Source organism: Lissotriton vulgaris, chromosome 4_1 (assembly GCF_964263255.1).
Source record: "Lissotriton vulgaris chromosome 4_1, aLisVul1.2, whole genome shotgun sequence".
NCBI classification, from domain to species: Eukaryota; Metazoa; Chordata; class Amphibia; order Caudata; family Salamandridae; genus Lissotriton; species Lissotriton vulgaris.
The window spans coordinates 1,080,544,544-1,080,557,367 of NC_141691.1; the positions used below are offsets into that span (position 1 = coordinate 1,080,544,544).

A 12,824-nucleotide genomic window follows, 5' to 3' on the forward strand; every position below is an offset into this window, starting at 1 on the left:
GTTGTTCAAATCAGAGCCATCAGAGGGAGCACACAGGATAATTTAGGGTGTGTTGTTACTTAACCTGACATAGGATTGTGGTTCCTGCTTGGAAAGGTTCATACCTCTGCCAACCAGAAACTCAATTTCTAACAATGACCATATGTCCTGCAGTTTAGCTGCCATTTAAGGCACACCTTCTCTCTCTGTAGCAGGTCTTACATTGTATCTGAACCTGCACGATCTACACCTTCATGCGTGGAGATTGTGTGACAACAATTGATCGCATACGATCCTCCTCCATAAATGGTTGGCATCATCTTACCATCCAAGCATCCATCAACAGAATTAATTTGTGCAGGACGCTGAGATAAGTTTGTGGTCTGGTGCTCTCCTGAGAACATACAACCCCTGCACACACAGTTATCAGATGCTCTACTGTTCTATTTGTCATTGGCTTAGAAAGGACTTGCTGTAATAATTTTTAAAGGTTACCTATCTGTCCTTTCAGCTTTCTTGCATTTGCATGACGAGCCCTATCTCTTCAACCCATAACTTTGAAAAAAATGTCCAGGGGATTCAGATGGGGGAAGCACCTACTACAATCATGCCTGTCCATAAAACTGTAAATTTCTTATAAACCGTATCTGAGTATCTTAGGCCCTCAGGCAAAACAAACCTTATATCTGAAATTTAGAATGTTAGAATTGTAGTCATACACGAAAAACTGGGCAAATAGCACAGCCAGCACTGGCAAGTGTACATACAATGTGGGTAGTCAAGAGACAGGTGCACACTTTATACTCCTTACACTCACACTATGGGGTTCCGAAGGCAGATTCTCCAACCACTATTTTTAATCCAACTTGTATTGTGGTGCAGGGAGGCACTGTTGTTATGCCACAAGACTTATTCAGAGCTTTAGGTGGCTCTTTACATCTAACCAGAACGGTCATCCCTAGAACGGAATAACTGTTAGAACGTCCTGGGATTGTAAAAGCCTAATTCTAATCCAATCCAAAAAGCTTTATTCAACAGTTATATCATAAAAGCACAATACATAAGATAAAAATGTTTCTTAGCGTAAAATTTGGTTATTAAGGCAGATTTAAGACATTGATAAAAAATATATGTGGTCTGTCACGAGAAATAGTTAAATAAATTCAGTACAATTACAAAGACTAAAACAGATAAAACAGATAAAAACGGTTACATTTCATGAGGCTTGGAAAATTGGTACACTTATTGACCGAGTGCTGTAGACCTATAAAAATATACTATTTGTTAATGTAATGTGTGTTAAAAACATGGCCAACTTCATTTACACGGGTGCAAAGTATAGCAATAAAGATTCATCAGTTTGGAGGGAGTGTGTGTGATCTAATGACCCACGTCCATCTCAGAAACTTGGCTATGCAATGGCAATGCAGGTTGTTGTATCTGTGTGCAATATTCTTAACGCATCACTACTCTTTGTGGTACCCAGTAACCTGCAAATTGGCATAAGCCACGTTCAAGGGGCCAGCATATGCTGGGCAGACAAACAATAGGTGGGCCTGCAACTCTGATTGGGTCTGACAAGAAGGACTCCTGCTGTTACCTGTCACTGCCCATTTCGCTATAAAGGATGTAATTGGTACCCACCCCACCCTAAATTGGAAGTGCAACTTCCGATCGTGTGGTTTAAGTATTAGGTCCCAATAAAGCTCCAAACTTGGCCGGTTTAGCTTCTAAGAACCCTCCCGTCAGTGAGGATGTGACCCTATTTCTAAGTGTGTTCTGTAATACCAATTCCCAATATTTTCCCTTAAAGATCTCCTTTGAAGGGAATAGGGCACTCGCTGGATTTTCCCACACTGTGGACATGCCAACGCTGACTATGGAGGCTCTGAGCTCCCGCAACCATCTCATTTTATGGAAGCAGTCTGCCATAATGATATCTTTGAAACCTGCAGCATAGGCTGGCCTCTTGGATGACAGAGCACTGTTTAAAACTGAACGGAACCAAAACAGAGGTCATCATCATTGGAGGTAATGAGACCAATTGGACTAAAGAATGGTGGCCCACCTGTTTGGGTCCTTTGCCCCCTCCCAGCAGAGAGGCGAAGAATTTAGGAGTCTGGGTTGATAATAAGCTATCTTTTGATAGCCATATAAAGAGAACTGTAGGCAAGTGCTTCGGAGTGATGAAGACTCTTAACCGTACCCTTGACTTGCTGCCTCTCAACTCCAGACGGACTATGACGCAGGCACTAATAACTTCCCGGATTGATTACGGGAATGTTTTACTCTTAGGAACTTAAGAGAAAAATATAAAGAAATTACAGGTCCTACAAAATTCGGCAGCACGCTTAGTATTAAGACTGCCCCGCAGAGCCCCTTCACGACCCTCTCTGGCAACTCTCCATTGGTTGCCTATCAAGAAGAGGATCATCTTTAAAGCTCTGCTATGGTGCCACAAGATCCTCCATAACAAGGCACCTGCCTATATGTCGGATCTGGCTGCGCTATATGAACCGAACAGAACCCTTAGATCCAAAGGTACAGGTCTGCTCAGAATTGCCTGTCCTAAAAAGGCCAGAATGGGAGGCAGATCCTTCCGCACAATGGCAGCGAAGCACTGGAACCTCCTGCCCATGGACATCAGAGTAGAGGTGAATGAGACCGCTTTTAGGAAGAAATTGAAAACCTGCCTCTTTTAATCCGTGATAGGTCTTTCTGCTCCACAAAACTCACTCTCTCCACAGCGCGGGGACACGCCGGGAGGCGTCACCAGGCGCTTTACAAGCTCCTTTAAACTAAACTAAACTAAACTATATGTTGCTAGTTCTGGCCTGCACCAGATTCTTCGCCAGCATAGGATGGGACCTAGTCTGGCTATTGTGGGCGTGGGAGTAGGGTCGACCGTGATACCAAGTAGTGGGGTTAAAGATGGTTTTATTTTTATTGGTCTAGGGGGTTTTGACATCAACGTCTTTCTGTTCCGCAGGGTCCGTCTCTCTCGGGCGAACGCACTTGGGTCCGTGGCGGTGGTCTTCTCCTTCTCTTGTTGGGGGTTGGTCGGTTGTTATTCCAGCTACCGCCGGCTCCGGTACATGCAAGAGACCAACAAAGAGGGAAGCCGTTAGTACGCAGTCCTCTATGGGTGGTGCACCAAGAGGGTCCAGGGGAGGTGAGGGCAACCCCAGTGATACGTGCTTTATCGATGTACAGTGCTCGGTGAACAGGGGGGGTTGGAGGTGAGGTACCGGGAAGGAAAAGGGTTATGGAAGGGAAGGGAAACTACAAAGGGTAGGAACAAACCGGGATTTGTACAATATTTACACTCGATCACTCCTTCTCCCCACCCAGGCTGCCCAACGCCGCCGTACCTGTGACAGCCACACTCCTCCCTCGGGAGTGTGGCACGGCGGTCCATGGGGTCGTTGGCCTCCTGGCTTTCCTTCGTCTTCCGTCTCTCCGTCTCCTCCGCGATGTTCCTTTGGGATGCCTCTTTCCTCGTCTCCTCCGCTTTCACCACTCTCCTCCGTACCGCTCGCTTCCGCCTGTCTCTCCTCCGGGGTGCTCACACACCCGGTGTACATCACTTCCCGTCTTTTGACCAATCCGGTCTCTCCGACGTCCTTCGAGGGCGGGTCCTTCTCCTCCATAGTATACGCCCAATTAAAGGAGCCACTACTGTTGTCCTCGTCGTCTGGCCCGCTCCGTCCTTCCTTCCACCGTTCAGACTGTAAAGAAGGAGTCGGTGCATGGTCAGCGGGGTAGGGACTCCACCAGTCACGAGGGGTATGCATCCCTACCTCGTTACAGCTATGTCGGCCAGTGCTTTTTTGTCTAGATCGTATAGCAAAGGGCGCACTGGAGTGCTGTGAGGGAGGCTAGTGATCTTTCTTAAGAACCTATTTTCTGCAACAGTTAGTTGGGTGAGATTCTCGTATGCCCAAAGCTCCACCCCATATAGAGCAGAGCTTACGACTTCCATGCTATATATCTGCAACACTGGACTAACTGGCTTGGTGATTGAGGTATTAAACTCAGTTTGTAAGGCACCTGATAGTTGCAGGTGTTTCAAGGCAGCCATGTCTAGCTGATGATTCCATCTCATGTTGTTTTGCAAGATAAGCCCCAAATTATTAAATGCGCTAACTTGTTCCAGGGGTTGATTATTCATGAGTATGCCTCCTCTGAATGCTCTATGTTGGTTAAAGGTCATTAATTTTGTTTTAGGAACGTTAATTTCCAAACCTCGTAGGCGACAAAACTCCTCAAAAATTTAACAAAGCTCACTGAAGACCGCTAGGGGTTTTAGAGATAATTAATGTGTCGTAAGCAAACATTAAACTAGGGATTTTTATACCTGCTAAAACTGGGGCATCTGTGGGGGCTGATATTATATATTCTGTTGATGAAATGGGAAAATAATGTAGGCGCCATTGCGCACTCTTTTCTCTATAGGGAAGGGGTTGGTGACTTTTCCTTGTGTGCCCCACCATATTTGGGCATAATTTCCCTAATGAAGGCGAGCAATAAGGGAAAGCAATTCTGGTGGCATCCCCACCCTTGCAACACTACCCAAAGTTTACTGCGGGAAACGAGATTAAATGCTGACTTAAGGTCAACAAAGACAGCATACAAGCTGCCCTTGCGTAAGACCACAGTCTGCCAATGTATTAATATGAACCAAAACACCTGGTCGATGGTGCTAGTGTAGTCATGAAAACCGCCTGTAGTGGTGATAGGATGTCCTGCTTGGGGATCTAATTATGGACCTAGTTTTATACCAACCGACCCATCACCTTTTGCAGAGTCTATTAGGGTGATAGGGTGATGGGCCTATAGTTGCCTGGAAGGGATTTATCCCCTTTTTGTACACAGGGATGATCTTGGCCCCTTTTCAGGAATTGGGGACTGGAGCACCTAGGGCGATTGCGTTTGCCAGTAGTACGATGTACTGGCCGCACTTGGGCTTGTCTTGGAGGAAGGTGTCCGCCAGAACGACATCTGGACCTGGTGCCCCCCCCCAAGTAACTGCCCCCAGGGCAGCAAAGATATCGCCCAGGATAAAGGCTGTGTCTTGATAATACAAATGAGGTTGCTCGAAGAGGTCTCCCTCGTCTACCCCACTTGCATATTGGGGTTTAAAATCACTGACCCATTAGTCCTGGGCTACGTGATTTTGTGGCGGTAATGGCTGTCCCCTGCCTGTCCCATTTGACTATGTTCCATAACTGTTTGGAAATATTGCTGGTGCATGCCAGTCTGAGATCCTGCCATCTACACTCGTCTCATTGCTTCTTAGCCTTTTCTTGAGTTCTCCTGTAGTTTCTCCTGGTTAACCATACAATGCCTGTGTCCCCTGCTTTGATCGCTCCCCCCAGCACTCTGCTTGCCATCCTGCATTCCTCATTAAACCATTGTCAATATTTCTTTTGTAGAGTGCTCTTAGCCCAACATTGCTTTAAAAAATAAGAGCGTAAATGGGTGAAAAATGTATTTTGAGTGGCAATGATAGCCTCCGAGAAATCGGGGTTAATAAAACAGGCCTCTAGCTCGGCTAGCGTAAGGTCGATATCCTTAGTAGTAGTGGCTAACAAATTAGGCTTCTCTAATATCTTTGCCCATTTTAGTCGTCACATATCGTTTGTGGGGAACAAATAAAGAGTGATGAGTTCATTAACTGGCTGTGTAAGTTCCCTCTGCGCTTGTAGGTCTAGAGATGAGCATAGGGGATTATAATCACTCCTAGGCGATCCCTCACAATCCTATCCCGAAGGTCATGCCATAGGTTTAGGTTGATTAATAAATAATCTATTTGTCTTGCGATATGACCATTGTTAAATGTGTTCGCCCCGTGTCTGTCTGAGACTGTTCTCCAATTTTCCGCCTATAGCCCTTTATCAAGACAAATGGATTTAAGTTGAATTGCCACCTCTGACCATCTTAATAGGTGTTAATTCCAATCTTGGAATGCTCCACCTGGCATCTTCCTCTCCAGCGAGATCATATTCCTAAATTCCAAGAGCCTCAAAGGTTGAGTTAAAGTTTCCCGCAACCATCACCAGGGAATCCAAGCAATGCAGGTCTAGGAGATCGCTGAGAGCCGCTAAAACGTCTGACTTCTTCCCCCTGGGTGTTCCTCTTGCATAGACATTATAAATGTCAATGTTACATTGCAGGCCAGACCTCAGCCGAATTGCAAGGATGTCATTGCTCTGGGTCAGGATGTTATAACTAATGCCTTGGCGAACCCAAATTGTTAGCCACCCCGATGGACGACCTTTTCCTCACTGGTAGCTGGGATGTGGTCATTTAAGTAGCATGGACAATGGATTGGGTCCACCAACCATGTTCCTAATGTGAAGCACTCTGACACCTTCGGGTAAAGTCTGCGCTATATAAAACGCATAAAATAAACGTTCCATGACATTACGGCTAGCCTTGGTGAGATGGAATGAGGTGTAATCTGCCTGTTAACTCCCTCTAGTTGGTTTTTTTTCTACTGTCCCTCCTTCCTGCCAATGAGGGAGTGTTGTGGGTGTATTTCTTGTCATAGTTAGTGATGGAGTTGGTTCTACAAGATCTTCACTATAGCTGGCTGATGTTTGTATTATTTGTTCCATAGGGGCACCAGCGTGTGAGGGTAACCTTCAATCTACCTCCCTTAGTGGTGACAAACTGGAATACGTGTCCAACTCAGGGGGGTTGTATTTAAATCTAATGTTAGAGCAGGTGAGGTGTTTGGTGCGAATATCAAAATTCACAAGGTTTTCCACCAATTGGTAGTGAGGAAGTGTCAGGGCAATATAGTCATTCATTAGGGCTATTAGCCAAGTGGAAACTGATCTTTGAAATCTTTGAAATTAGTCCTCTGTGAGCCTACTTGGTTGCTCAACTCTTAACATCAGGTGCTATACTGCTATTACTGCCTTCACCAGTTTCATCGGACCCCCGACGTTATAATATATGTCACTTTCTGTACCTTCCATGCCCGCACTATATACCTGTGTCATATTGTGGGGAAGAGTTGCGGATAAATCTGGATGGTCTAGCAGGGTAGAAACCCTGTTACTACAGGGAAAAATGGCCAGGGTTTTCCAGGAATCTGATTGATGCTGGGGAGCACCCTCTACTATATCACTTGCCTGGGGTTCTCTCAAAAGTTTGGAAGAAGGGATCATGCTGATTGGCTTTTTAAACATATCTGGTATATACCCTTTACATAGTTCACTACGTGGGACCGACTGTGTGCTATTCCTGAGTGTCGTATCAGAGAGTAAGGAGTCCAAGAGGCCCTCACATCCTGATAATATGCTGTCTATTCTATCCATTACACCACCCCCAGAATCATTAGTAGGACCTGGGCCTTTCTTTTTCCCCTTCTTTTTTTGACCGTCACCCATGCCTCCCTCCAAGGATTTTCTCTTTCCCATTCTAGCCCCAAAGATGCCAATTATAATAATAAGCGTAACACTCTGTCCATAAGTCTTCAAAGATTGCATCAATGTCCAGTGGCCAATGTCCTCAATGCACTTTAACTACACTAGTTGACCCTTGACTGCCGAACGGCCTGTACAAAATTAAATGCTGCCAAATAATCATCTGTGCCCAGCCCAGCCTCCTCCGGGCACAGACGGGCCCTCCTTTGGCCCAGGCATCGCCCGGCAAGTCTGCGCACGTCCCGCAACGCAGGAGCCTGCCATGATTTTCATGGTGCCTCCTGGTGCTTCTAGTGACGACGGTGGCTCCATGCCGTGTTGGGACCTGGATTTTGTGGTCCCGATAAGGCAGAGACAGTGGCTGGCTGTCAGACAGACAAGCTTACTGCGTTGTGGGAGCCCACAATGATTTTTATAGCACTTCTTTGAGCTTCTGGTGACAACGGCGACTCTGTGCCTTGTTGGGACCTGGATCTTGTGGTCCCGATGAGGCAGAGGCAGTGGCCAGCTGTCAGACAGAATCCAATAATATTTTGGCCAGAAATCCCAGTATAACTTTTAGAAAGAACTCACTGAGAGGTAAATTGAACAAATTCATTATTACTGATAGTCGGGTGACATTTGATAAAAGTTGAAGAAAAAAAAGGTGAACCTTAGAGGGGTGGCCCAGCCGACCCTGGGCGTGTACAGGTCCGCCCTTTGCCCTTTGCTTTGCCCAATTCATTACTATATGCATCCTATGACATTAAACTTTTAAACAAACAGTTTAGACATATTACTTTTAAGTCTTAACTAATAAAAGTTTGTATATTTGTAGGTGAAAATTGTAATGTTTTCCTTTTTAATTTTTGTTTGTTGTAATTTACTGGTATGACCTTCGGACTGAAACAAGTAAAAAAATCTATCCTATCTATCTATCTATCTATCTATCTATCTATCTATCTATCTATCTATCTATCTATCTATCTATCTATCTATCTATCTATCTATCTATCTATCTATCTATCTATCTATCTATCTATCTGTCTGTCTATCTATCTATCTATCTATCTATCTATCTATCTATCTATCTATCTATCTACAACCAAACATTTCACCCATGACCTTACCCAAATGGCAGTGCTTAATGGGAATTAATCAGCAGCCCCTTGTTAACTAAGTCCCAATGGACTTGCTCAAGGTCTCCATTGTCATCACTTAAGTGTCTGGAAGCCCAGCCAAAGGAATACAGGAAATACGGTTCAACTCTGTATGGAAACTGTAATTATCCTCCAACTTGTGAAATGCTAAACCATGGGTATCTAAAATAGAATCCCACTGGTTTCAATAGTCACTCGTACACACATAGAGTTCTGGTATCACACTTGTATCACCATGCACTTGGCATTTACACAGAGTGTCAGTGTAGTAGAGTAGGATCTGCTTCTTACAGTTAACCCCACTTCTGTTTTCGACTTAGTCTGGCTGGGATCCAGCTATCCAGGACCCCAGCCTAGATGCTGTCTCCTATAAATTGATTGCATGTACTTTAGGTACACTCCAGATTGGATTCTGGGGTACCCTTATAAGTCCCTAGTATATGGTATACTATATACCAAGGGCATAGGTACCCCATAGGCCTCTCAGTGGCTTCAGCATGTATTATGCCACCCCTGGGAGACGATTCAACATGACACAACAGGTCTGCTACTGCAGGCTGTGTAAGGTGGTGCATGCACCCCTTACTTAGATATAGGTTTACTATATCTACCTTATATCACTGCACATATAAAGCTATCAGTCACCCCTATGGCAGGCCATATCAATCCTGATGACAGGGTGCTGGGTTTTGTGTGAGAGGGTACTCATGCATGAGCAGAGCCCATCTGCAGCCTTCGGAATCTATTCTCCGGGGTTGTTCTGTGATGCAGCCAACCATATACTCTTGAATGCATTATAACCTTGCGGTAAATGCTAACTTTAAAACGGCAGCAAGGAAACATGTCGTGTTTGGTGTCAAACACCTTGGAATCATACCTCCCCATCAGTAACTGGCTGGGGAGGTATGATTCCACCCTCCTAGAGGGAGAAATATGACAACACCGGTACACCCGGTATCAGCTTTCTCGACCCTGCCATCACAAGATGGATGCTGCCAGCCACAGACACGAGTCTGCCCTACTGCTGCTGGACGAAACTCCGGCAGGGGAAGGCTTGACAATAGGTGTCCTGTCACAGGGAGGTGTAACCACCTCCCAGATAGGCTTTAGTGTATTGGGGCTGGGTGGGTGCACTCCAAGAGTGCTTTGATGTCTGCACTGGGGGCACATTTGGTGTCACTGTGTATAGTCCAGCTCAAACCGGTTGCAGGGGTGATGGGCCCCTGCTCTGGCACGAAACTGGACAAAGGATATGGGTGTAGCCACCCCTCTCACCTGACCCTCCCATAGGTGGGTCCCCAGAGTTTGTCCCACTCTTTCCTTGGGTATAAAGTAGGAACCCCTGACTACAGAACTTTAGATTTTACCTGGACTGAATCTGCTACAGAAACCAAATACTTCGACGATCTGCACGACGCTGGATGACTGAAGAATCTCCCTTGGAGTAAAGGAGTTACTCCCCTGCTAAGCAAGCACCACCACGCATCTGACCGGTTTAAATCTCCAAAGCTCCTGAGGACACCGAAGATTTCTGCAACATAGGAGGTTGGTTCCCGAGGTCTCAGAGGTTGATCTGTGCTCTCAGCAATTCTGAGGCCTATATCCCTCGTGGGGACCGAGCAACCCGATCCCCTGTGCACAGTGCTCTTTTGCGCAGCATATGCATTCTGGCAACCCCTGAGGCTGTGCTTTGGGGTACTTGTAGTCCTGACCCCGAACAGTGTTTCCACCGAATATTACCGTCCTACACTCCACGAGTGTTCTGTGGGCTGGTATTTTGTGATTCCTCTTGAGGTCCCTTCGCTATCCCTGGTCGGTTGGCCTGTGGGTCCCTGTGAAGGTGACTTTAACTTTCCGTGGGCTTTCCTGGTTGCTCCAAACGTGCCCTGACTCTCCTTTGCTTGGAGAGTCCCCAGGACCTTGCTGGTCCTCACCGATGCTGATTTCCTCTGACCGCTTGGGTTGTAGTTGCCAAGGCTTGTTGCTGTTCCATCCGAACACTGACCCCCCAGCACTCGACTTCCTTCGTGGGACAGCTCACCTTCGGATTTTGGTCATCGTCAACATCTCCTGGTCCCCTTGGCTGCAGAGTCGAGCATTGCTTCAACTCACCAGAAGCACCCAACATCGGTGGGCATTCGTCTACCCAGCCTTTGGTCATCCTGAATTGACCCAGACTCTGTCCCCTCTGCTTTCAGGTTCTTCTCATCTCAGATCCAGGCTTGGATCACACCGGACACTATTTCACTTCATGGCAGCAGCACTTTGCAGCATCACGCCATTGAAAACGACAAAGATTCCCGACACCATTGACACCTATGCACCCGGCTTCCCTGGGTTAGGTAACACGAGTACGCCGGTGCTCTTATGGGTGCTGGCCTTAGAATCTTCTAAGTTTGAAAGGGTTTGCTCAAAGTCCTCTCCCAATTGTCCTTAATCCTTAAAATTCGAACTGCGACGTTCTCATAGGATTGTACGGAGCTTGCGGCTGTGTTGTCACACCACACATGTCCACGGTGGGTCCCCTTTGTCACTACCTTGGTTGGTTCCTTGGGTTCCCAGCGATTCTACGTGCTCTAGGCACTGTGTCTAGTCAAGTCATGGTTGTTATACCACTTTCTTAGTATATGGTCCGGTCTCCCCCTGGAGCCAGCTTTGTATTGTGCTATTTACTGTTGTTCTAGTACTGTAATATTGTGTGCCTTGTTCTCTGATCTCATAAAGAGGTTAGTAGAGAGTGTTTAGTAATAAATACATATATTTTATATATACCTTGTGTGGTTCTCCTTTCATTTGGTCATTCAGGAGGTTATAATCTGGTAAACTAAGCTGCTTTATATTTCTTCGAGACTTAGCCTGCAGGCTGCTCTCCATAGCTACCACTAGGATAGCTATCAATAAAGGTTGTCTTTAACCTAATCATCATTAAGGGTTGCTTGGACTGGTACAAGGTGCCCACTATAACTAGTGGACAGCATATACCAGGCCAACATCTCACAGTCAGCTCAAGGGTCTGAGGTACACATAAAAGCAGAACTTTACACAAGAAGGGCTTGTGGGCCACACTCTTACTGACACAGATAAATATGTCTGTTTATCTTAAGAATTTGCAAAATGTAATGCTCCTTTCACTATCACTTTGTGTTAAACCCAGATCAGGGAAAGTACTCCTCTATGATGGCACATTTGGGGGGGCCTGTCCAAGGTAACACAACAAGTCCTGGACCTCGTATTTTCTCGGTCTCACTTAGGCCTCTGCGCACACACTCCATTAGTGTGACACCATGGGAAAAATAAAAATCTGAATAAGAGATGTTCATGTTGTTCGGCACTCAGGGAAGTGGAAGAGGCTTATTTACCATGGAAGGGATATTCATGTCCCAACAAACAGTAAGAGCCTTTCCAAAAGTCAGAAACCTTTTCTTACTATTGCGCTGTAATCAAGGCCTAAAAGCATTAGAGCTGTCCCATTCTTGACATGCCTTCTAATTTTTCTACTTACACATTTGTCTCACGTTTCTTTTTAAGAGATTGCGAGGACATGGATAGCCAAGGGGATGCTAGTAGTCAGCCTGACACAATTTCCATTGCCTCACACACCTCACAGAACACTCTGGACAGTGATAAGGTAAGCTAAAAGCTTCTGATTGCCCTTGTGACTATTGTATGTTTTCTTATGAAGTGAAATACTTTATATAGAGTTTTACCATCCCTGCACATTATACAAGAAATTGTATAATTGATTTTACGGCTAAACTTTTTTTTGTTGTTTTCCTTTTTCAGTTTGTTAGGCCATAGTTGTCCTGTTTCTCATCCTTAGAATTAACTATGGACCTTTAAGACATACCTTGGACTTCTGGCTTTTCCAGATGTTATCTTAAGAGGTTTAATTTCCAGAACTGTTCTTTGACCAAACGTTCATAACAGTATAAAAGGCATGTACAATATTTCATCACAGTGTTTTTTACATCAGTTAAGATGGCATCTTGGTAATCAATATGCAGTGTTTTGTGAACTAGAACGTTTCGGTCATCCAAAGGTCATTTCTACTACTGTATGGGTTATAAAATCTCAAGAAGAAATATTCCCAAGGGATATTAACTTTTACAGATAAATTACTTGAAGCCAGGCTGATATGGTACTTTTGACATAGCACTCACCATTACCAGTTTCTCTGTATTCGGCCCAGCGTTGTCATGGGTTTCTTGCTACTCAACCAGTACTGACTTGCCATACAAAGACAGGTGTTCTGCTAATGTCAGTTCCTATT

General features: G+C 45.4%; 1 protein-coding gene across 1 annotated transcript in view; it reads left to right on the forward strand.

Annotated features, from left to right (window-relative positions):
• Positions 1-12,824, forward strand: part of TRIO (trio Rho guanine nucleotide exchange factor) — a 5,246,815-nt gene that overhangs the window by 3,011,035 nt on the left and 2,222,956 nt on the right. Inside the window, exon 33 of the mRNA XM_086965300.1 lies at positions 12,083-12,182. Within this exon, the coding sequence (XP_086821426.1) occupies positions 12,083-12,182 (100 nt within the window). The remainder of the gene's footprint in view (positions 1-12,082; positions 12,183-12,824) is intronic.